Source organism: Podarcis vaucheri (assembly GCF_965113315.1).
Source record: "Podarcis vaucheri genome assembly, chromosome: 6".
Classification (NCBI taxonomy): domain Eukaryota; kingdom Metazoa; phylum Chordata; class Lepidosauria; order Squamata; family Lacertidae; genus Podarcis; species Podarcis vaucheri.
The window spans coordinates 32,994,574-33,020,960 of record NC_138764.1 but is presented as its reverse complement, the minus strand read 5'-3'; the positions used below and the strand labels follow the sequence as shown (position 1 = coordinate 33,020,960).

General features: G+C 41.6%; 1 protein-coding gene across 5 annotated transcripts in view; it reads right to left on the bottom strand.

The window, feature by feature from the left end:
* Positions 1-26,387, bottom strand: part of EVI5 (ecotropic viral integration site 5) — a 72,332-nt gene that overhangs the window by 23,010 nt on the left and 22,935 nt on the right. For 3 of the 5 annotated variants that reach the window (XM_082227840.1, XM_082227841.1, XM_082227842.1), the window contains 14 exons: positions 25,982-26,056; positions 24,268-24,393; positions 23,554-23,697; positions 23,011-23,100; positions 22,821-22,918; positions 20,659-20,719; positions 18,973-19,026; positions 15,535-15,567; positions 14,855-15,001; positions 11,278-11,412; positions 9,554-9,694; positions 4,977-5,135; positions 3,148-3,294; positions 1,688-1,783 (listed from right to left, as the gene is read on the bottom strand). In XM_082227840.1, the coding sequence (XP_082083966.1) occupies positions 1,688-1,783; positions 3,148-3,294; positions 4,977-5,135; positions 9,554-9,694; positions 11,278-11,412; positions 14,855-15,001; positions 15,535-15,567; positions 18,973-19,026; positions 20,659-20,719; positions 22,821-22,918; positions 23,011-23,100; positions 23,554-23,697; positions 24,268-24,393; positions 25,982-26,056 (1,506 nt within the window). The remainder of the gene's footprint in view (positions 1-1,687; positions 1,784-3,147; positions 3,295-4,976; positions 5,136-9,553; positions 9,695-11,277; positions 11,413-14,854; positions 15,002-15,534; positions 15,568-18,972; positions 19,027-20,658; positions 20,720-22,820; positions 22,919-23,010; positions 23,101-23,553; positions 23,698-24,267; positions 24,394-25,981; positions 26,057-26,387) is intronic. The other 2 variants (XM_082227843.1, XM_082227844.1) reach the window with 2 other exon arrangements.

The following is a 26,387-nucleotide window of genomic DNA, read 5'->3' as shown; positions in this document are numbered from 1 at the left end:
CACAGACAGCTTTCTGGGTCATGTGGCCAGCATGACTAAACCACTTCTGGCACAATGGAACACCGTGACGGAAGCCAGAGTGCACGGAAATGCCATTTACCTTCCCGCCACAGCGGTACCTATTTCTCTTCTTGCACTGGCATGCTTTTGAACTGCTAGGTTGGCAGGAGCTGGGACAGAGCAATGGGAGCTCAGTCCGACGCGGGGATTCAAACCGCTGACCTTCTGATCGGTAAGCCCAAGAGGCTCAGTGGTTTAGACTACGCCACCCATGTCCCAAGTGTATGTCTCAATAGGCCCTGCCCACTTCATGTACATAGTCATGCTTAGACTGGACAGCAAGTCTTCCCACCCCAGCAGCTAAAGAACTACAGTGGTACCTTGGGTTAAGAACTTAATTCGTTCCAGAGGTCCATTCTTAACCTGAAACCGTTCTTAACCTGAGGCACCACTTTAGCTAATGGGGCCTCTTGCTGCCACCGTGCGGTTTCTGTTCTCATCCTGAAGCAAAGTTCTTAACCCAAGGTACTATTTCTGGGTTTGCGGAGTTTGTAACCTGAAGCATCTGTAACCTGAAGCGTCTGCAACCCGAGGTACCACTGTACATCAGTTGTGTATGTACAGCCCCAATGCTATGTTTAACGTACTCTGAAGACTTGAACATACCTATATTCACTTCTGCCTACTTTTGACTACTGAGCCATCAGTCAAGTGTCTTAATTGAGACCACTGAAAAGCACTTCTCTGTGGGAGTATTCCAAGTGGTCGGTGAATCAGTGTGGCATAGCATGGTTAGAACATAACACTAGGACCTGGGATGCCAAGGTACAAATCCCCATTTAAGCTGGCTAGGTGACTTTGGGAGAGTCACCCTCTTCTCTCAGCTTAATGTACCTGGCAGGGTGGTTACCAGGATAAAACGGAGAAGGAAAACCATGTGCATTTTGGAAGAAACAAAGTAAATAAAAATAAAATATATTATACTTTTTATATTTAATAAAGCAGAATTCAAGTTGTAGGGTAGGAGTGAACAATGATTACAAGGCTCCTTTGGGCAGGGTATCAATTTAATAATAAATAAATAATATCAGCATAAAAAAGGTAAAGGGGCCCCTGACCATTAGGTCCAGTTGTGGACAACTCTGGGGTTGCGGCGCTCATCTCGCTTTACTGGCCGAGGGAGCCGGCGTACAGCTTCTGGGTCATGTGGCCAGCATGACTAAGCCGCTTCTGGTGAACCAGAGCAGTGCACGGAAACGCCGTTTGCCTTCCCACTGGAGGGGTACCTATTTATCTACTTGCACTTTGATGTGCTTTTGAACTGCTAGGTGGGCAGGAGCAGGAACCAAGCAACGGTAGCTCACCCTGTCGCGGGGATTCGAACCGCCGACCTTCTGATCGGCAAGCCCTAGGCTCTGTGGTTTAACCCACAGCGCCACCCGTGCCCCTCAATATCAGCATAACCGATAGTTAATGCAAGTGAGGCATCTAAAGGGGAGCTCACACATAAGGGCAATGGAACCCTGACGCCAATTCCGTAAACGAGTGTAAAGGGCAGGCAGAATTATGTCTACCCTGAGAGGAAATGTTAAAGAGTTACCCAATGTGTGTCAAACTGAAGGGGAAAAGAGTGAAAACACAAAGTGGTAGGAAGTGAAAAAACAAAGAGAAGGGTTTACACTCTTACTTGGATTTCTAGTTCTGCAATATGTTGCTGGAGTTCTGCCACAGCTGCTATGCTATCTGCCTCTCGGAGCCTTACAGCCATGACTTCTTCTTTATTCTAGGAATAACAGGGGTGAGGAGGGAATAGAAAAAGTTCAGGGGAAAAAGTGATTCCAAATAAGTTACGGGTAGCAAGCTGACTCACATTGCAAGAAAAACTGATTTGAGCCAGAAGTATCATTTCGCTCTAAATTCATTCAACAAGCTACTTCAAGAGACTGACTGACCACGCTATCAAAATAAATACAACAATATTAATGATTTATTGCTGTTGCGGACTCTCCTCCCCCAAGATTCCCCCCCCCCTTAAAACAATTTGACCTGTGAGGTTTTAGTACGCAGGGATAGTCAGTCTGTGAATACAAGGATATATAAAACATTTTTGAATGATGCCGCTCTATCGCCAAGGAGAATGTGCAACTGAAGGCAGCCTCTAAAGTTACATTTGCCATTGCAGTTCTCTTTCCAGCATTCAAAACATAAGAAAATTTAATGCATGCTGAAGATACGCCCTGCTCTGAACTTCTGCAGTCTGAAGTAGTAAAAGCTGGTCTGTCCCCTAAGTGTTACATTTCTGCTTTTCCCATGTGTGAGAGGGTATGTGCACAAGAAGCACAATAAAAAGGGACAAATAATTAAAAACAGGAAACGAACTGTACAATCTTCACCCTGTCTTCAGAGGCACATCCTCGACATAAACAGGCATCCAATTAGCATTTGCTTAGCCCTCAAGGTATATTATAAAACTGTACATTAGACCCAGTCTTTGCAGAGGAATATACAAATTCAAATTCAAAATCCTTTATTAGGCATAACACACCACACCTTAACAAACAAACATCATATACAGACTGTATAAAATACGGGCTCAACAAACACAATTTATCCTAGTCCTATTCTTAACTCCAAGAAATGAATCGATGTACAAAGATAATATAATACAACACAGCAACATCACCTACCATTAACAACCACTAAGTCTCTTTATCATGGCCCATCAGATGAATATACACACTCCTGGGAAGTCCCCTTACAAACGGTGCATGATTAAAATGTAAGGCGATAACTAGTTTTAGGATGATAAATGGTGCCAGAAATACCAAATGTCCTTAGATTTTTGCCTATGGCACCTCTGCTAACAAGGGATTCTGTAATCCATCAAAACCCTGAAATTGAACTGAACAACTTGCATTTTACAAATATGAGGCAAACACCCTGAGCACAGAAATACACAACTCTCTTAATCATAAAGTGAAAGGATTTTAAAAACCAAATGTGATGTCAGCTTTTTTAATACAATTGTGTAATATAAATCAAATATCCATCCTGGGAAAGCTTGCGGGTAGAATTTGCTAGTCCTCCAAGATATTTTGATTTTTAAAGTACACAGATAGTGTTCACTGCATTTCTGTTTTGGGTTACCTTGCATTCAATCTCTGCCTGCTTTCGCTTTGATTCCGTCAGCTGAGCCAGAAGTCCTTTGTTTTGAGCGGACAGATACTGGACCTTCCCTTGCAAACTGGAAATCTCTTGTTCCGCCCTCCGCAAATGGTTGCTATTTATCTGGTTCTGATGTTTAGGAGCGATAACAAGGGGGAGAAAGAGGGATTACGTTAGCTTCTTATACATTTGCAGTAGTAAATATGCTAGTGCAAACCTAAGGCTTGTAACTTCCACTAGCAAAGCAAGACAATGATCATTTACTTGCTTCTGCAACGGTTTGGTCAGTCCCAATCTATTAACTGTGAAAAACCTTTCTTTGGGGGGGGGATATAATTAATCAGTAACAGTGAATTAATTGAGGAAAAGGGTCAGAATAGATGGAAAGTTAATTCCAACAACAACAAGAAGAAAAGATAGACACCAAGGGGGGGAAACAGACTCACTCGCACAGAGGAAAAACCTCAAAAAAACCCCCACAAAAAAACAGGATTCACTACAAAACAGAAACAACAATCACACAAATAAACCAGAAACAGTCAGAAGAGCACCAGTGGAAAGAAAGGTCTACTTCAAGGAAGGCAGAGGAAAAAACCCAACCGTTACTCTTAGGGAGGAGCAACTTAGAAGTTTCTCTAAGCGTTGGTGTTTTTTCCCTGCTTTCAGGCAAGTGGAGGATAACAATCCCCACTCAGTGGTGTACTAGTACCCACTCAAGAACGAAAAGTTACACTTAGCAGTATTTTTGATGTACTTGTTTTGTGTGTATGCTGCTTATATGAATGTGCTGCTTATTCAAAACAAGATAACTGTACTCAACATTAAGGGCTTACACACATCTCTCTTATGACACATATTGCACATGTGATCAGATAGAACAATTGCACCCCCTACAGGCTGAAAGTATTGTGGAAGCCAGTGACTTTTTGCTGCATAACAGATAAAATAATAAAAAAAATTCCTTCCAGTAGCACCTTAAAGACCAGCTAAGGTGCTACTGGAAGGAATTTTTTTATTTTGACTATGGCAGACCAACACGGCTACCTATCTGTAGATAAAATAATATTAAATAGATGGGTTTTTAGTTTCAGTACTGATGTTTATTAACATGCTATACAGTTATTTTTACTGATGGAGGCTGCTCAATGGTTTTAACAGCTGCTTCTCATTTTCTGCTACTTTAATTTGGTTTTTATGTATTGCCTTACGGTTATTCGCTACCTTTTATATGGAAGATAAGTCTTAGACAGCACTTTTGTTGCCAGAGAGCATATACTGGCAGGAGAAGCTGGATCAAAACAGTTTCATGCCAACAAAACATATTGCCTAAGAATCCACATATTTCTACCCAGTAATCAATTTTTTTAGATCAGTTTAGGTATAAATGTCAGTCTATCTAGGTTGACCTCACTATATTCTAAGTGACTTCAAAAGTGGCACCACATTTTCAAGACTGGACAAACTCCACACACTATTTATTACAGGTTAGAAAGTACAATAGTATCATTAAAGATTTCTCTTCTCTACTGGTCATTACCAGCATCCTTCAGACATTAGTAGCACTTCGAACTTATACACCGGATCTGAATAAGATCTACTCAAAGTAAACCTATTGAAATTAATAGACCCAAGTTAGTCATGTCCATTAATTTCACTGAGTCTGCTCTCAATGGACAGAGCTCTATACTTCCCAGTTCCAAACCCAACATACTACATTTAGCTATGCAAGCGATTTTCATACTTTGCCCTTAGGGAATTATTTCCATGCAATACCTGACATTCAGTTTCCTCTGGGTGACGAGTGATCTCACCTGTGTTTCCATTTCCATCATCCTTTGCTTTACTTCTTTCAGCTCGGCTTGTGTTTCTGCTTCTCGGAGCCTGACGGTCATCAGTTCATCTTGCAATTCATTTACAGCGTTCTTTTTAGGGGGGTCTTTCCACCTCCCAGTAGTGCGAACTAGATGGCGCTAAAAACATTGCTATGTTTTAACAAAATCCCCCAACTTGAATTAAAATAAAAAATAAATCTTCAACGGGCATAAGGATGCAGGAGAATTCATTCAACTTGAGTAACCAAAAGCAGGAAAAATATGGAACACGGAGATTAAAAGCAGCAAATTTTCAGCAGCCGAGCACTAAACTGCACATATACTCATAAGGACAAAAAGGCACATCAATATCTTGAATGTTTTTGTTAATGATTTTAAAAATTCCCCAGCCGTTGAAATACTTACGGTCTCCTCATATTTTCTCACTCCTAAATAAGGTTTAAATTGCTTAAGACAGCATTATTTGAAATCCTTGGCAACTGCAAGGAATCATAAAACCCACTGACAAATACCCCTTCCTCTTGGTTCATGTGGGAACCAATGACACTTCAAGCAATAGCCTCCAGAAGATCAAAAGAGACTACGAGGCCCTCGGCAGGAAATTGAAGCAACTAAATGCACAAATTGTTATCTCATCTGTCCTCCCAGTTGAACGACGTGGCCCAGGGAGAGAGGGGAAAATAGTGGAAGTGAACAGCTGGCTTCGCAAATGGTGTAAACAGGAACGGTTTGGATTCTTAGATCACGGACTGCAGTTTCTTGAAGATGGACTTCTGGCAAGTGATGGGCTGCACCTCACAACGGTTGGGAGAAATGTTTTTGCCAAAAATCTCAGAAACCTCATCAGGAGGGCTTTAAACTGACTAATGTGGGGGAGGGAGACAGTGCTCCTGAAGGTAGGAGTCTATCAATTAATGAAGATGATCATCCAAATGTCATAGACCAAATGGAGCAAACAGCACGCGGACCTAGTGGTGGGAGGAAAAAATCCTTAAATAAGAGACATGGGGGAATGATCAATGGACTTCAATGTCTGTACACTAATGCGCAAAGCATGGGAAATAAACAAGATGAGCTTGAGCTCTTGTTACAGCAAACTAAATATGACATAATAGGCATCACTGAAACCTGGTGGGATAAGTCCCACGATTGGAATGTAATAATGGGGGGATACAATCTATTTCAGAGAAACAGACCAGACAAGAAAGGAGGAGGAGTGGCGTTATATGTCAGGGATGTGTATACCTGTGAAGAGATCCAAGATTTAGATCCTCAAAGCCAAAGTGAGAGCATTTGGGTCAAAATTAAGGGAGAGAAGAATAACAGAGACCTCATTGTGGGAGTTTACTATAGATCCCCAAGCCAAACGGAGGACATAGATGATGCCTTCCTGGAACAGATGGCCAAGCATGCAAAAGGAAGGGAGATAGTAGTAATGGGGGACTTCAATTACCCGGATATTTGTTGGACGTCAAACTCAGCCAAGAGCATAAGGTCAAACAGATTCCTCACTGGCCTTGCAGACAACTTCATTGTCCAGAAAGTGGGAGAAGCAACAAGAGGAACAGCCATTTTAGATCTGGTCCTAACCAATGTTGATGACCTGGTTAGTGGGGTAGAAGTGGAAGGATCATTAGGCGCGAGTGATCATGCTCTTCTGAAGTTTACTATACAGCGGAAAGGAGCAGCCAAGCATACTAGGACTCAATTTCTTGACTTTAAGAAAGCCGACTTCATAAAACTTAGGGAAGTGCTGGGTGAGATCCCATGGACAACAATACTAAAAGGAAAGGGAGTTCATGATGGCTGGGAGTTTGTTAAGAGGGAGATACTAAAAGCACAACGTCAGGCAATACCAATGAGACGGAAACATGGAAGGTGCCTAAAGAAGCCAGGGTGGCTATCTAAAGAACTTTTAACTGAATTAAGATTAAAAAAGGATGTGTACAAAAAATGGAAAAGGGGGGAAACCACCAAAGAGGAATTCAAACAAATAGCCAGCACGTGTAGACACAAAGTCAGAAAAGCTAAAGCACAGAATGAACTCAGGCTTGCTAGAAAGGTTAAAAGCAACAAAAAAGGCTTTTATGGGTATGTTCGTAGCAAAAGGAAGAACAAAGAAACAGTGGGGTCACTCAGAGGAGAAGATGGTGAAATGCAAACAGGGGACACAGAAAGGGCTGAACTCCTCAATGCCTTCTTTGCCTCAGTCTTCTCCGATAAAGAAAACAATGCCCGACCTGAAGAATTTGGAGCAAATGATTCAGCAAAGGAAACACAGCCCAGAATAACTAAGGAGATAGTACAAGAATATTTGGCTAGTTTAGATGTATTCAAGTCTCCAGGGCCAGATGAACTGCATCCAAGAGTATTAAAAGAACTGGCAGATGTGATCTCAGAACCACTGGCAGTCATCTTTGAGAATTCCTGGAGAACAGGCGAAGTCCCGGCAGACTGGAGGAGGGCAAATGTTGTCCCTATTTTCAAAAAGGGGGAAAGAGAGGACCCAAATAATTACCGCCCAGTCAGTCTGACATCAATAGCAGGGAAGATTCTGGAGCAGATCATTAAGCAAACAGTCTGTGAGCACCTAGAAAGGAATGCTGTGATCACCAATAGTCAGCATGGATTTCTGAAAAATAAGTCATGTCAGACTAACCTGATCTCGTTTTTTGACAGAATTACAAGCCTGGTAGATGAAGGGAACACAGTGGATGTAGCCTACCTTGATTTCAGCAAGGCATTTGACAAGGTGCCCCATGATATTCTTGTAAAGAAGCTGGTAAAATGCGGTCTTGACTATGCTACCACTCAGTGGATTTGTAACTGGCTGACTGACCGAACCCAAAGGGTGCTCATCAATGGTTCCTCTTCATCCTGGAGAAGAGTGACTAGTGGGGTGCCACAGGGTTCTGTCTTGGGCCCGGTCTTATTCAACATCTTTATCAACGACTTGGATGATGGACTCAAGGGCATCCTGATCAAATTTGCAGATGACACCAAACTGGGAGGGGTGGCTAACACCCCAGAGGACAGGATCACACTTCAAAACGACCTTGACAGATTAGAGAACTGGGCAAAAATAAACAAGATGAATTTTAACAGGGAGAAATGTAAAGTATTGCACTTGGGCAAAAAAAAATGAGAGGCACAAATACAAGATGGGTGACACCTGGCTTGAGAGCAGTACATGTGAAAAGGATCTAGGAGTCTTGGTTGACCACAAACTTGACATGAGCCAACAGTGTGACGCGGCAGCTAAAAAAGCCAATGCAATTCTGGGCTGCATCAATAGGAGTATAGCATCTAGATCAAGGGAAGTAATAGTGCCACTGTATTCTGCTCTGGTCAGACCACACCTGGAGTACTGTGTCCAGTTCTGGGCACCACAATTCAAGAAGGACACTGACAAACTGGAACGTGTCCAGAGGAGGGCAACCAAAATGGTCAAAGGCCTGGAAACGATGCCTTATGAGGAACGGCTAAGGGAGCTGGGCATGTTTAGCCTGGAGAAGAGGAGGTTAAGGGGTGATATGATAGCCATGTTCAAATATATAAAAGGATGTCACATAGAGGAGGGAGAAAGGTTGTTTTCTGCTGCTCCGGAGAAGCGGACACGGAGCAATGGATCCAAACTACAAGAAAGAAGATTCCACCTAAACATTAGGAAGAACTTCCTGACAGTAAGAGCTGTTCGACAGTGGAATTTGCTGCCAAGGAGTGTGGTGGAGTCTCCTACTTTGGAGGTCTTTAAACAGAGGCTTGACAACCATATGTCAGGAGTGCTCTGATGGTGTTTCCTGCTTGGCAGGGGGTTGGACTTGATGGCCCTTGTGGTCTCTTCCAACTATATGATTCTATGATTCTATGATCACTAAAAGCTACTCTAAGATTATAATGTTTAGTTGTTTGGGCATTACTCTCATTGAACTACTCAGTGGAAGTTAAAGGTAAAGGTAAAGGGACCCTGACCATTAGGTCCAGTCATGATCGACTCTGGGGTTGCAGCGTTCATCTCGCCAGCATGCTCTGGCGAACCAGAGCAGCGCATGGAAATGCTGTTTACCTTCCCACCGGAGCGGTACCTATTTATCTACTTGCACTTTGACGTGCTTTCGAACTGCTAGGTTGGCAGGAGCTGGGACCAAACAACGGGAGCTCACCCCATCGCGGGGACTCGAACCGCCAACCTTCCGATTGGCAAGCCCTAGGCTCAGTGGTTTAGACCACAGCGCCACCCTCGTCCCTCCAGTGGCAGTTACTTCTGAGTAAATAAGCTTCAAGACATTCTGCTAACACAGAAAACTGCATATTTCGCAGAAAGTTTATAGCTATCTCAGCTGCAGAGGTAAATGTAAAAACCTGCATTTGCTAAACAGGGGATCAAAATGAATGGCTCTCTGCAACTAGAACTCATTCACTTGCTGTCTCTTCTCATGATCCTCAGCCTCTTCAAACATCCCTCTTGTACACTAGCTCTCTGCAAGTCCAGTTTACACAATGCATTGTTGAATCAACTTTAGCCCTAGGTCTTAGGGCTAAGTCTATAGCCTTACCTGCCAGTGTTCCTCCAAATCTTTAACTTGTTGTCTAAGTTCTTTTAGACCCATCAGAGCTTCTGCTTCTCTTAGTTTCACTGCAATCAATTCTTCTTGAAGTCTAGCAATATTGTTCTCATCAGGGAAAGAGCTGTTCCTCTGCAAACAAAGCAAGCTCTTAAGAAACCGAGAGTATAAGGCAGGCTATTTGCATTAAACGATACGTGACGTAAGTGAAAGAAACGCAAGGGTCATCTAGCTCAAACCTCTTGCAACTGCGTAATACGTTTGAGGTGGCATTTCAGAAATACAAAGCACAGAAAGAACCCCCCAAACTTGAAGGACATTAAAATCTTCACAAATGAAAATGCGTTGGCTCAATGGGCTTAAAGTTTCAGTGAAACAAAACTCTCTATTTTGAGCAGGATCATTATATAAGGAAAGGGGACCTGCTAGCCTATTAGTTAATTAGTTCATAAAATTTATACCCTGCTTGATTGTAAAAAAATAAAAGTAAAAACTCAAAGCAGTTTACAAAAAGACAAAACAATAAAAATCAAGGGGGTGGGGAATACAAACTTACTCTAAACCATACAAAATTTAAAACATTAAAACGGGTTAAAGTTATCTCAACTTTTTAAGCATCTAGGTAAGGTAAAGGGTAAAGGGACCCCTGACCATTAGGTCCAGTCGTGGCCGACTCTGGGGTTGCGGCGCTCATCTCGCTTTTTTGGCTGAGGGAGCCGGCGTACAGCTTCCAGGTCATGTGGCCAGCATGACTAAGCTGCTTCTGGCGAACCAGAGCAGCGCACGGAAACGCTGTTTACCTTCCCGCCGGAGCAGTACCTATTTATCTACTTGCACTTTGACGTGCTTTCGAACTGCTAGGTTGGCAGGAGCAGGGACCGAGCAACGGGAGCTCACCCCGTCATGGGGATTCGAGCCGCCGACCTTCTGATCGGCAAGTCCTAGGCTCTGTGGTTTAACCCACAGCGCCACCCAAGTCCTATCTACCATCTAGGCAGGTCTGTCTAAACAATAACATTTTTCGCATGCACTGAAAAGAGTAAAGCGAAGGCGCCTGCTTGATCTCAATAGGCAGGGAGTTCCGAAGACCAGGTGCTGCCACACAAAACGACCCGAGTTCTTACAAATGCGGAACAGTTTTATGTGCCAATTCTGTCAAATGGGCCCATGTGGGGTAAGGCGGTTTTGTTGCTACGGGCTTTAGATACTAATAGCAGGCCTTTGGTTGATCTGATTTACATCCTATGGCATTTTTAAATGTTTTTTTTTTTTTTTGGAGGGGGCTATTGGGTTGTTGTTTTTATTTTTATTAGGTATTTTGTGGTTTTATATCTTGGTTTTATTCTGTGAACTGCCCTGAGACCCCTGGAGTATAGGACGGTATATAAATTCAATAAACACCACCACCACCTTGAACTTGGCCCGGTAGCAGCACGCAAGAATTCAATATGGATAAAACAGGCAGGCAGAACGACGGTCCATGCTAAAAGCAGCTTGCCTGAAGTTTAAAGAGAGAACCTCTCTGGGGAGAGTTCCTAAAAGTGGGCGCTTCAATAGAAAAAGCCTCGTCTTGTGCCCCAAACAACTTGCTTCTGAGTAGGACACAGACTCTCCCCATGCTAAATGTAGTTGTGCCAAAAGGGACCTACGTTTTACAGAATGTTATGTTAAATTGACTTAAAATCACTCTGCAAAGCATTCTGGTTTGGACTTGCCTTTTCCATCTCAAGAACCTTATCTTGCATTTCCTTCAAGGCGCAGTGGGATTCTGCTTCGCTCAGCCTTGCCTGCACCAACTCTTTCTCCAGCTGCAGGACGAAGTCTTCACTATAGCGGGAGCTGCACTTTTGCTATATGGAGGGAGTAAGTTCAGCATTAAATGAGAGGAAGCAGTGGCCTTAAAAGTGCAAGCGTGCTCAGAAAGCAAGAGGATGCAATGGGGAGAGGTGCTGCTGCTGTGAGCTATGAAGGTCTTCCCCCCTCAGGCATTTTCATTCAGACTTACACACAGACAAAGTTTGTTCCCACTAGGGAGCAGACACTAAAAAACAGCAACAACCTGCTAACTTAGGAACCAGTCCTATTTTACAGTGATTTTTATAGTACCCTAAACCTGAAGTTTAAGTAGTGCAGCAGGTTGCTTTTTTTAAAGCTGTGGAAACACCTCCAGTTTTCTGAGGTTTTGTTTTGGTCATCCTGTGAGTCAGAACTTTTCAGCGTTTTGTGGCGCCACTGCAAGTTTGTCCCTGTTGACAAACTAGACCCAATCTTCAAGATACAACAGGGGCTATTTTAAGGATTAAATATTTTTACTTTGCCAGCTAGCCATTAAGTCATTGTGTTCTCCCAAGTACAGTTCATGTTGAGTCAGCCAGTCTGCTGTGGTGACTAATGAAAGGCTGGGCCTTGCAATTCCAGGCCATCTTTATTTGGCAAAGCCGCTAGAGCTATTCTCCTCAGAGCACAATGGAGCTTCACGGAGCACTTCCTGGAAACTACTCTTCATGGCAACAGATCTGCATTTGCCCCTCTGTTGCTGAGGATCTAGCTAAAAGGTTATTGTAATGGATCTCCCTCAAGCCTTTCACCAGCGATATCCCCATCGCCGCATTCAAGATGTCACCATTTCCTGCAAGTCGCAGCCAATAAACCAGAGAGTTTAATGACAGAATCCCAAAGGGTTATGCATAGAACAATTTAATACAGTACAATAGCACATTGTTTTTACACTGTAGGTTAGTGGAAAGATGTATGAGAAGCAAAGGCATGTAAGTAATGGGGGTAAGTATTTTCTTCCTGGTTTTCCCCATAGGGCGGGGAGGAGAGAAAGAATGTGTTTAAATCTGCAAAGCTTATTTTGGCAAACTTTAACTTACTGCTTAAACAAAAAACTACCGTCTACAACTTAGCATATAGAATCGTGTTTCGTTGATTTATGTTTACAGACAAATTCTAAGGATGTTTGCTCAGAAGACCCTACTTTCGGTTAGTGGCACTTAGGCCCAGGTAAGTACAGACAGCAGCATCGAAAATATACTAACTTTGACACTGCAATTCTATACTTGCCTACTCGGAGTAAGGCCCATTTCCCCCCCAATGCTGGCTAGCGCTGATGGGAGGACAACATTTGGAGGTTTCCCAATTCTGGTGCACAGGATTTCAGAGTGAGGTTTCTTTTGTACAAGCAAAAGGTACGGGGAGGTGCAGCAGACACGCTTCTAAGCAGCAAATCGTAAGAAAACAAAAGGTCCTGTCTGTTTTTCTCGTGAAAACAGCAACACTCTCTGTGTGTAGAAATGCATATTAGAGCTGAGTGACCTGCGTTTCTACAATGTACCCAGGATTTACCATTCTCTAAAGCTGTGGGGAGTGCCTTACATTTGAAAACAAAAGTTCCTACGATTCATTTTGAGCGAATAAAGTCTCATATCAAAAAGCTTTTCACTCATTCCAAAAGAGAAAATCTTTCATAGAGCTTCAGGGGTGGGGGCGGAGATCGCAGTGCCACCTAAGTAGATAACAATTCTTACCTTGAATCTCCATTTAAATGAAATTTCAGTGGCATACACTCCCAAGTGAAAGAAGGTCTGAGAGTCAGTTCGTTGGAAACTAAGCTTAACGAGCCTGCTTTTAGAGAAGTGTGCGATAAAAATGGGAAGGGTTCCAAAAATTGGGCTTTTTCAGAATCTCAGTGTTGTTGTGTTGCTGTTTTTAAAAAGCTATGCTGGCTCCTCTTCTTGTTCTTTGTTTTATACCTCAATCCACACTGTATGTAAGAATTGCTTTTTAACCTCCTTATTCTCCCAATCACTTTGAGACAGTGACTTATCCAAGGCCATCTGCATTTGATTCATAGATAAGTAAGGAGCACCAACCCCAATATATCAAATACCAAGCAATTCAAAATTATTTCATGGCAACAATCATCCACCAAGAATGGGCAAAGAAACACAAAGCCTAGAAATTTGGTGAGTATAATAATCTCCCCTTAGCTTTCCCAGGAAAACAGCCTCTGTCTTTACACTTGCGCAACAGTCTCCAACACAATAGTAACACAACACTATAGTAATCCAAATCAATTATTCAGACTAGCTATATTTCTATTCCGTCCCCTGTCCCCCATCAGATGTATTCATTTACATGTATATTTACACCTATGAAAATATCGTTTTTAATTCCACATTTCATTACAAGACATATATTCAACACATAAATAATTTTTTTGATTATTCCATACATATCTATTGATTACAAGAAAGCTAAAGAACAAAGTAGGAAGCTTCCTTTTTTGGTTGGGTTCCAATAATATTACTTGTGAGAAACAAATTATGGAACAAAATTAAGAGCTACCAAGATCAATGATCTTTCACATAAAGTTTATTATTCAGGGCAGGCTAGAAAGGAACATTTATGCTATAATAATTAATTACTTTTCTTCCAGTAATGAAGTCACTCACACACACATACACACACAAAATATTTTCTTTAACCCAAGGAAACAATCATACTGACATTATCTCAGTATTTTAAAGTATGAGATTGAAACCACAGGTATGTATTTAAAATAAATAAATAAAAATGTCAAATTATTGGTTGTGCAGCATCATCTTAAGCACATTCACCTGTCAGTCACACAAAGTTCAATCGCCTTACTGCCTAAGTGGTCAAATTTAATTTCTCTTTTTTCCCACTAGGTGGTGCCCTAAAATTTTGAAAACTGTGCTAAGGATGATCAACCTAAAGGCCTGCCGTCAAGCTCAGGCTAAGGATAGAGGAGGAATCCACCTTTAAGCAGATTTAAGGTTTGGTTATTCCAACCCAACCGAGCCCTGTTTTGCATTGAACTCTGTCCTCTGTTCAAGTACCTTATCCATCACCAAGACTCTCAGTTCCCATCATCTCTATGGCTATCTGCCAATCTCACATTCCCACCACCCTTCTGAGTAATACCCCTCCCCACCTTCTCACTATATAGAAGGATCTGGCAACCTCTGTTTCAGTGTATCTGAAGAAGTGTGCATGCACACGAAAGCTCATACCAAGAACTAACTTAGTTGGTCTTTAAGGTGCTACTGGAAGGAATTTTTTTATTTTAACCTCCGGAGGGTTAGAAACCCCATAATCTAATTATTAAAAACAGGCTAATTCATTTTCGCTTAATTTTTATCCATGCATATATCACAGAAAGCAATATATTTAAGAGGAACAGAACAGAGACCATGCCATGTCCAACAGAAATAACCAGAAGTGAATGAGAAAGATAAGAGATTAGGTTACTATCAGGTACCTTACCCCTTGTTGCTGTTGCTGGAGCTCCCTGATGGTATTTTCAGCTTGCTCCAGTTTAGTAATGGCCTCATTACTCTGCTGTTTGATGGTGGCCAGCTCCCGTTTTATGAGGTAGTTTTCCTCAGCCTCCAGGGCCCTTGTCACTTGTCCCTTAGGACATAATTTTCTTTTTAAAGCAATTGGAGGACCGATCCAGGGAAGACCGAGAGTTTTACATATTTATTCTGCCATATGGTTAAAATCTTGCAAATCATCACAGAACTGTTACAGCCAGTACATCAATTTAGCGAAGTAAAGGCAGTTTAGCACTGCATCGCATTAAACGCTTTTAGTATCCGCCAGCAAGGTCAATTGTGTATTTGCATTCAGCAGAACTCTGTTCATGCATATATTACTCCATTGTGCATGCACATCAGTTAGAGGTTTTGTAGCTGGTCTACAGAATTAGTGCTGAAACAGAATTAGAGCCCAGCAATTACTCAGAATTTCAGGCGCCATTAGAATGAGCGTGCAGAGATACGCCTAAATATTATTCTAACACAGAGCTGCTAAATTACAGTTGTTTAAATTTACTAGGGTAGATATTCAGTTGTAAAAATGCATGTAGTTATTAATGCATGCATTAAAAACAGAAAGCTGTTTTTTTAGAATCGGAAAGAGTGAGATACTAAAGAAGTATATACCTGTATCAATCTATCTGCCAAGGAAGCACTTTCCTACAAAAAGGAAAAAAATTCAGATAGGAGTAAGAGAAAAAAAGGAAAACCAAGTGACAAAATCAATGGTGGAGAATTATGCCCAAATTCTACCAACTTTCCATATGCAATGAACTCCCAAATATTCATTTTTTTCACCCATTAAAGGTGGGACAGTTTAACAGCCAAATCTCAGCAGCACAGGCAAAAGACTGTTATATTCAGAAAAATAACACCGAGCTTCAAATTTAAGAATATTCGTTTAAAGAGGGTAAGTTGTCTAATTTTCAGTTGGCAGTTTATTGCATGGAGCAAACATTGTACGGTATTCAAATTCATGTAGAGCTCACTTGATCAAGCTTTGTGAAGTGAAAGGAGGTATAATTTGAGCACATTTCAAAGTTCAGCTAGTGAAGGGGCAGAGCCATTTGTACAACAGCAGTATTTAAAAGGCAGGAGTCCAGTGATGCAAAATGTCAGGCACAAAGAACAGTGAATATATGCAAAGTATATCTGATCTGATTTCAGACAACTCTTATCACTAATGCTATTCCAGTTTAATCTTCCCTTGCTCTGATTTTGCAGCAAACTAGAATCTTCACAGCATCTAACAATCCAGGCGGCTTTCAACCTGGAAAGGTACAATTTAACCCATACGCATCAGTTAGTTTACACCTCCCTTAATGCACTTATAAATTCACAGAGAGGGCAGAAACTGTTAACACATCCACATGAAAATTGCTGCACCAAGAAGCCAAATGAAGCTGTATCAGTAGAATTGGAAATGTATTAATTAGGATAAATTAGGTGGAAACTATCTTCAAGCTGAACGCACAATTGTTCTCTGAATTGAGATTTGTTTAAGAACAGAATTTCAATCTCGCTTTCCTACTTTTGTTTTATGACAGTAATGGCCGTTCTGTTCCCCTTGGAACCAGGAATGCACATTGGAAAAAGTTCACTTTCCACGCTTATGGGAAAAGACCAAACCTCACTCCCCACACAGGGAGAACTCCTCTTTTAAGTCACAAATGAAGACTTCTGCCAACTATAATTTCAAAAACTAGGAAGCTATAGCTGTAAAAGGCTTGAAGGCCTAGAAAAAAATACCAGAAACAGGAATCCAATCTATTCCTATCCAATATCCACTAGAGATAGACATCGTATTCTTTAGTCCAATTAATGGGAACAAGTATTCTAGAGCCAAGGGGAAAGGCCACAATATCATAAGATTACTGGGCAGAAGGAACTTTTCATATGACAAAGAAAAACCATGAGAAAGTGATTTTGGTGTAGAAAAACACGAAACCTGCCCTTTCAGAGTTGCCTCAATGCTTGAAGAAGAAGCATCTGTATTAGAGATCAAGGAAAGCTTGCCTTCTACCAAAAGGATAGCCAGCCACACTCACAATGGTTAACAAACGAGTATCAGTCTCCAGAAGCTTATATGTTGTGCTACAGCAAGCTTAAAGTCTTGTAAGGTTGGCACATTGGCAAGAAGGTGGCTGTCAGGGTCTCTAGGTGCTAAGGGCAATTGCAACAGACTGGAAAACAGTCTATAGAACCTTTGGAAGGATTGGGTTAGATCTGGACTAGACATTTCCATCACCTGCACTGTTTGGATGCCATCGTTTCCTGGGCACTGGAAAGGTAATCAATGTGGATTTTGTTTGAGAACAACTCTGTACTGTTTTGGAATTCAGAACAATAAAGAAAAACATATCACAACCTTGCTCAGACTATAACAGGACAATGTTACAGAAACCTCCTCTTTTTAGAGAACTGCGTCCCTATCACTAAGGCAAAATGAAAAGAAAATAAAGATAATGGGATCTCCTATTCCTCCAACTGTCCTTGCCCATTGAAAGAACGGAGTAATGAAAGTATTACCATGGTAGTGGGACTAAAAAAAAGCAGCAACACTGAATGAGAGGATCATCTTAGAGGACAAACATGCTGCCTCAGGCTTGCTACCCCATTGTCTAGTCAAGGCCAATGTGACATGTAAAGAACAGATCCTCAGGAGAGGATGACTTCCTAAGACTGTTTTCCCACCAGTGCCACAAATATACTCGAATATTTTCAAGAGGCTGAAAGAATGGAGCTGAAGTTCTTCCAAGGCGTCCAAAACACCCGCCCACAACACAACTAGGTACAAACACAGTTCAGTTTTTTGCTTCAAACGCTGTCTCTGAAACTACTCAAATTAACAGATTGCCTATACTAAATGGAACACTTGGGATTTTTTTTTTAAAAAAATAAAAGCATACATTCCTCAGCTCTTTATAAACTGTTCATATTACGCCCGTGTCAGTTATTCAGAAATGCTCAACTCTCCTGTTTCAAGAAGTGTTTGAGCACCACCATTCAACAGCCCGAGGGATGACTGTTTCGTCTATCACTAGGTTTGTCTGGTTCTGGCACCCCACAGTCCTGTTTCCCCCTAGCTATCAAATGATCAGTAGTGTCCACATGCTTGGAATAAGAAGAAGGAAGCTCTAGTGGCTTTAAGATAAGAAGGAGAAGGAAGAAAATGTTTCCAGGTACAGTTAGGATTCTTCATGAAGCCAAAGTGGGCCAAGAGATTGAGATGAGGCAGAATACAAACAGCGAGAAGCCCTTATTTTCCAAAGCTCTTTGGTGAAAAAAGTAAGAAGGGTGGGTGTTCTGCTCTCAACCTGCTTGGGAACAAAAATCAAAATCCAAACTAAGAGCCTTCCCTTATCTACCACACTTTGTAACAGATATCTGCTTTAACCTAAATTAAGAATGAGCTCTCTCAACTTCATCGTACTATTCGGTCCAGGGATTGAACTTGAACAGAATGCCACTGAATTAAGGAAGAAGACTGCAAGTCAAAGCTGTATATGTGTTGTGGTTTCTATGGTGTGCTGAACAAAAACAAATAAATAGAAACTTGCTTTCGGTTTCTGAATATATTCTATACGGTGGTTATGCAAAGTGCGAAATCATTTCAGACACCTGGCTTAATGTTTCAGTGCATTTGGTGATGCAAAGAACCAAAATAACGTTGGCGCAAAACTTTGTCCCAGCTTCCTTCCAACAAGGAGATTGTCCAAGGACACTGATCTTCCATCCAAAATTCATTACATACATCTTTCAGTTTCATTGTCTGACTTTTCATAAACCCAATGCCTTGTTCTTCAATAAAACCGTTAATTATTAAGGGGGCACAGAACACTTTGTTGAATTCACTTCTTTAGTTACGGTTGTACGGAAAGCAAGTGCTCATAATTTAGAATCCTAAATTGTCTAATTACGAAGAAGCATCATGACACTGCTATAAAGCAGACATTAGCAGTGTTGTGCTTGCCATGCTATTCATATTAGTACAGCTATTCAGAACTGCACCGGTATTGTAAAATTTGTCATCAAATACAGGATAATGGCGACTAGAATACTTACTTTTTCTAGTGTTTCAATGCGCTGTTTTAAAAGTCTATTTTCTGTCTGTAATCTCTGAAAAGCAAGCAAAATTAACTGAGACCTAAATGCAGTGAGGAGAGAGGAAGAATCCAGTAACCTTCAAGGCCCACTGAAGTTACAAGATACCATATCACCTGGTAAACATTACATGGAAACATCCTAGATTTCTCACCTAATTATTCCCTTATAAGAATTTCAAAGCAGATGGGCAATTTAAATTGAGAAGTCCCAATGATCACCTTATATGCATGGTGCCTCTACTTTAGAGTACTGATTCCACACACTTGTGGCGAAGTCATGCTTCTATGAATGTTGTTAGGCCTTCTGAAATTATCAGTGTTACTAAATTGCTTGCTATCACAATGCAGATAGCTTCTTTAAAAAGAAAGAAAGAAAAAAAAAGAAACCTTGTTGGAATGCAACGTGGAACCTTTGAGAAAAATACAGTATTTTTTGGCTTTATAAGACGCACCAGACCACAAGATGCACCTAGTTTTTGGAGGAGGAAAACAAGAAAAAAAATATTCTGAATCTCAGAAGCCAGAACGGCAAGAGTGATCGCTGCACAGTGAAGGCAGCAATCCCCCTTGCTGTTCTGGCTTCTGGGATAGCTGCGCAGCCTGCAATCGCTCCATAAGGCGCACACACATTTCCCCTTACTTTTTAGGAGGGAAAAGTCTTATAGAGCAAAAAATACGGTAAGTTTAAGGTCTGACGGTCACTTTGGGTGACGCTGCTGCAAACAGCAGGGTGGAGCGTCAACCAGTCAGGAGAGAACAGAGAGTTAAAAGAGAAAAGCTGACAGTTAAAACTGTGAGATAGAGCTTGGAAAGGACTTGGGATGGGTGGATAGGGATTTGCTAGGCAGGCCAACTCACGAATATTTCCCTGAGGGGAAGGAAAAGATCCTAGAAGTGGGGTGGAAGAGTTCTTACGGGCAGGACAAACAGCCATTCAAGGCGGAATCTGTTTAATTAGAAACAGTTCTAAAGTGGAAGTTTTAAGTAAAGTTCTCAGTTATTTCTGTAAAGCATTTCTGACTGGAACAAAAGCTCTGTGCCTTATCAGGGTCACCATTAGGCTTTAACCCGCATTGAGTGTGTTTAAGTAAAATTCCAGTTTTGCTTCCGTCGGGACTGATCCTTACTCTGAGGGATAAATGGTCACGGGTTTTCTTTTCACATCATCAAGAGTCATTGCTGGTCGATATTAGCAAACCCTGCCATATACAGAGAATCTCAGACCTCTCAAGCGTTACTCCCAGGGAGTGTCTAAGTTGGAAAGCACCCCAAACCCAGCCACATTCCCTCGCTCGCAACTTTACTGAGGGAGCCTGCCACATCAGGGTTTTATTTTCTTACATATTCCTCCACAAAACGATCATATCCCAGCCCACACATCTTTCACTGCAGCTTTGTTTTAAATGTACCTTTGAAAAGTGGAAAGTTACAGGTACTATATTAGCTTTCCATAATAAATGAGGATGCACTATGGAAAGTTAATATGGCACTTGCCTCCACAAAAGACTTGTTATTTATTCATTATCTTCGTATCCTGCCTTTCTTCCAAGAACCTCAGGACAGCATGCATATAGTCCCTGCTGCCCAGGTAAGGATTGAAAATATCCACATTAGTTACAACACTCTCTCACAAAATTCCACTTACTTTAATTTCAACTTGTTCTTCCATTTCTTTTGTTTTTATAGTGGTATATTCTTTTTCTAACCTGAAGAAAAAAAATTAAGACTTTTTTTTAGTACAGTGGTACCTCGGGATGTGAACGGGATCCATTCCGGAGCCCCGTTCGCAGCCTGAATAGAACGTAAGATGCGACTGTTCGTCTGCGTGAGCACAGGTCGTGTTTTGCTGCTTCTGCGCATGCGCGAGCAGCGAAACCCGGAAGTAACGCGCTCTGTTACTTCCGGTTGCCGCGGAGCGTAACTTGAAAATGCTCAACCTGAAGCACATTCAACCCGAGGTATGACTGTATTGTGTGCATGTGCTGAACAGAATAAGTAATGTGCAGATTGTCTGTCAATATTCCTCTGCTTGACTCCCACCAAAGCTTTTGTTTTACACTCACTAAACCCGATTTTCCTCTCCTTTACCCTGAAACTGTAAGTCCATGAAAAAGGCACGATTCTTTGTCATTCTTTTCACCATGTCTATGGTCTTAAGGTACATGAGGTTTTGTTTTAACACACATAGTGAAGTAGAAAAAGAAAACCACACAAAACATCACCATGGAGTAGTTCACACAAGTGCCTATTTTGCTGTATGTTTACTTGCTGGAAAGCAATACCTGCCAGCATGTGCTTGGCAAAAAGAAAACTTGTGAAATCTGCACCCAACAAGGTAAACCTCTTCTTCCTATGTATATCCTTAAAAAGGAAAGGACCCCTGACAGTTTAGTCGCAGACAACTCTGGGGTTGCGGCGCTCATCTCGCTTTACTGGCCGAGGGAGCTGGCATTTGTCCACAGACAGTTTTTCCAGGTCATGTGGCCAGCATGACTAAGCCGCTTCTGGCAAAACCAGAGCAGCACATGAAAACGTCGTTTACCTTCCCACCAGAGCGGTACCTATTTATCTACTTGCATTTTGTGTGTGCTTTCGGACTGCTAGGTTAGCAGGAGCTGGGACCGAGCAATGGGAGCTCACCCCGTCGTGGGGCTTCGAACCACCAACCTTCTAATGCATGAATATGCAGCTGTCCCATACGGGGATAGTACCTGCAACCCTGGCATTATGAGCACCACGCTCTAACCAACTGAGCTATCCGCTTGTAGGAAAACTGTTGCGTGAAATTGTCGATACATGAATTAAGTGCCCATGCTTCAGCAATTGAGGCCTCATTTAGAACTCAACAGAAAACATACACCAAGTTGTACTGCTTTCAATAAGCAATTATAAATGGGAATTGTAAAGCTCATTTCAAAAGCCCATAGCTAAAGTGCAGTGTGCTAAGATTGATTTCTAAACAAAACAAAAAAGGGCCTTAGCAGTAGATCTGCTAAGATTGTTTTTCTTAAAAGAAAGGAAGTTAAGACTTTATATCTAATGGGACCCCTTTAGTTCCCCGGAGATTCTTTGATCCAGTGGAGACTTATATGAATTAAAGAGCTGAGAGGGGAAGAAGGGCACAGGCAAAAACAGAAGCTTCCACTCGGCTCAAAAGTTTCCATGAATGCAACAACAGGAATAGATACTATCCAAAAACAGATTTTAATTTTATTTATTTTTTGCCCATCAGGTCCTAAACAGTAGCTTTTGATACACAAATCTCCATCAAGCTCTTTTTCAGTGGCACACTTGTCTGTTTTGCCTGAAGAATTTCTGAAGCTCAATAACTAGTTTGCCATTTTGTGATTTTCAGTTGATCTGGATAAAGTTACTTTGCTAACAATGCTTTTGCGTACAGTGGAACCTCGGGGTGCGGACATAATCCATGACAGAGGCACGTCCGCAACCCGCAGTGTTCACATCCAGAAGCGCCGCGTCTGCGCAGGCGCAATTTGGCGCTTCTGCGCATGCGCGAGCGGCGAAACCTAGAAGTAACCCGTTACGGTACTTCCGGGTTTCCCGCGGTCCACAACCCAATAACACGAAACCTGAAGTGTCCGTAACATGAGGTATGATAACATAGTAACATAGGCCAAGGTGGCTGATGTATTTCCCCCCCCCTCCCGAGTACTCTAGTTAGTATCATTGGCAAAGAAACTGCTGAGACTCTTAAATGGAAGCACATTAAGAAGATTTTAAAGCAATTCAAAACCCAGCAACTGTTTTAGAACACAGATGCTATTTTATGCAAAACGTACTACCTACTTTTTCATCTTTTTTGCATTGTATTTGACCTGGTAAGCTGCTTGGATTAATTTATCTGGCCCACCATCAAACTGACGCGGAACGACCTTCTGAAAGTGCTAAAAACAAAGCACACCGTCACGGTAATTAATACCAACATTATACGCAAACATTCCAGCAATTTGATATGTCGACGTCACATTTAGCTTACTTGTAACATCCCTTCCATGTCGAGCTGCATCAATTCTGCTTGATTCATTTGGAGTAGTGCTAAGCCAACTCGAAACACTATCTCCAAACCCTAGGAATAAAGTATGTGTTTTATTTCAGGTAAGCATTTCTGATATCTAATATAAATATATGTTCCCATTTAGCTGAATACTGACAAAATTAATATTGACAGATTTCAGCGCCACACTTAAAACAAATGAGGCTCTGCTTAGATTGACACAGAATGTCAAGTTTAACCCAAGTATAGGAGCCAACTGATAGGGACCGAGGTCTTTTCCACCCCCCAGGAAAATATTTAAGGGGACCGCCGCCCCCAAATTGATGGGCATTGCCATTCAAATGGTGTGAATGTGTTGTGTCATGTGATCAATTATGCGGTGGCGGCCCTTACCTGGACCCGTGTAATATTTTATTCAATTTGGCACCCCTGAACCCAACTAACAACCACAGTCTACATCAGAAAGAGTTGCCTTGGGAGATACAGTGTTTTGATTGTGACAACAGGCATTAGACAATAGCTTACCTCAGACATAAAGATATCAAATATTCTTGTTGCAATTGGTAATGGGAAAGATGTAAGAAAAATAGTTAAGAACCATGACGAGGCATACATAGAGGTATGAAAACTCTGAGCTTGAAAATGTACATGCAGCTCTGGCAGTTGCTCCTGAAAGAAAATTTACAGTTGTTGGGGTTTTTTAGTTAAGACTTTCATAAATCATAAAATAAGCATCTATCTATCTATATATTTAAAGGACTACACTTTAAAATGGTGGTCTCTCTCTTTCAAGAATAAGATTTATATCATCTGAAGGCCACACACTGATTAGAGTTCTCTGTCATTTACCTCAGACTGAATCGCTCTGCATTTTGCTGTGTGAAAGCATCAATACCCATCTAATGGCTATGAAGCACTGATGTTCTCTCTTACTGAGAGTATTAAAATTGGGATAACAAGGGAGTGTGAACAAAATACTGGAGACAAAGCTGTTCAACTTTCTTAGTTCAGCAGGGTTTATAGACTGAAGCGCTGCTCTCCACTTCCTGAACTCTGGCCAATTCTCTACACACCATTCCTTTCGGAAGTGCTTTTAATTTACGGCCTTCCACCTCTCTGCCACCCAGTTCTCCTAACCCACTGCTGAGAAAGTGGGAAATATCTGCAACTTTAAAAACAAAAAGAAATGAAGTACAAAGCATGCAACTGGTAAACGATCTCATATATATCTATATATACCTGTATCATCCATTCAAACTGATACATACAAAGGCCAAGCTCAGCCATACTTGGCTTGAAGAGTTCTCGAAGTCGGTAATCTTGCATTAATTTAACGAACACGCAAAACGCTTCCTCCTCGGGCATCTGTTTTGAAGGAGAACCAAGTCAGGAGCTCATTACTCGTTGTCATAGTCACCCTAAAAAAGCCCCAAAAGTTTCCAATACCACGTGGCTACAGGAATCATACAGGTATACATCCGGGGGGGGGGGGGAGAAATGATGTTTCCTAGCCCTTCACAACCAATTTTCATCTGTAGCTCTTTTTTATTGCAGTATCTGAACAAGTGAAAAGAGAACTGCTGTTTCTCAAGTCCTCATGGCTTGGTAGTCTCATTGTGGCAGTTGTGGTTACATGGAAAAAGCATTGCAGATAAATAATAATAATAATAATAATAATAATAATAATAATAATAATTTATTTGTACCCCGCCCATCTGGCTGGGTTTCCCCAGCCATTCTGGGCGGCTTCCACAGAAACCAAAAATACACTAAAATCACACATTAAAAACTTCCCTGAACAGGGCTGCCTTAAGATGCCTTGTGAATGTCAGGTAGTTGTTTATCTCTTTGACATCTGATGGGAGGGCGTTCCACAGGGTGGGCGCCACTACCGAGAAGGCCCTCTGCCTGGTTTCCTGTAGCTTTGCTTCTCGCAATGAGGGAACCGCTAGAAGGCCCTCGGCACTGGACCTCAGTGTAATGCAGATACTCCCTACATTATGAGCTCGCACCCAGGTTTGGAAGCACTGGCCATATTTCAATTATCCATTTTCGGATTAATGAGCATGCACAAGATTTTTGCTCCTGCACACAGCTGCTTCACCTGCTTCTCCATAGGAGGGAACAAGTCAGGAAGCTGCAAGCTAACCATAGTTCATCGTTGCACTATGGCCGATGGCTTCCAAACAGGCAGAACAGGATGCCATTGTGGCTTGAAGTTGGCTTCCAAACAAACTCGGATGTGGAAATCATTAGCTGCTAGTTCAGATGTAAAGGCAAACCATAGTTAAGCTTCCTGGCTTGTCCTGAGTCTTGTGTGAAGGGAAGAATGAAGCACTTGCACGAAAGAAGATCAGGCATAACTTGGCTTATTAAACGGAGATTTGCTTGTCTGACTGTTGTCATTGCCTTCAAACACTTGCAACCTCTGGCCAATGTTAAACACTGCAGTAGGGTTTTTTAAATTAAATAATAATAAAAATAATAGGCAGGAGAGTTGGTGGGTTATGAAAGCCATGCTGGGGAATCTCAAGTCTGCCCAGGAATTTTTATCCCGTAGAACAGGTTTTCTGTTACTATATTCTATCACATCTCTGCAGAATGAACGTCATTGTGCCTGGGGCCAGGGGGAAAGCTACGTGTGGCCAAACATTTCTCTTTTAACAAGCAGGGAACAAATACACATTTACATTCTAGGGGCTAGCCGCCAGAAGATCAACAAGAAGCAAGGCTCCAACCTGACTCACATTAAGCCTGGGCTTAGAATTTTCTGAACTGTTACAGTAAAGCAATGTGCATTCAAAGTCTGTGGTAAAGACCAGTTAAGATACCCCACAAGAAGAGCCCCAGTTCATGGATCCTGTGTTACGCTTTATCATCATCCCATACTGCTTTGGACAAAGCAAAATTCCAAAGTAATATATAGTTTTGCGAAGCCGTGTGGTTTACTTACCTGCATGAGAAGCAATCCAACAATGAAAGCACTTCCTTGGCAGTAACCAACCTCGCGGTCCACTAATGAATAAGCCTAGAAAATGTTTTTTAAAAACTGGTAAGACTCCAAACAGCAGAAATCACAGCACATCTGCTTCCAAAACCCATCACATTTATATACCAACTTTTCTTCCAAATATAAGTAATAAATAAATTTTTATTTATACCCCGCCCTTCCTGGGCTCAGGGTGGCTAACAACAAATTTAAAACACTTAATTGATGCAACAAAAACAGCATAAAATACAGTATAAAACGTGAATAACAATAAATTCGGAATTCAAGAATCAATTTAGAGGGGAAATTCATCCAATAAACATTAGATGATCACCAGGGCTAGCTGGCTAAATTAGTTCTATTTGGGCCA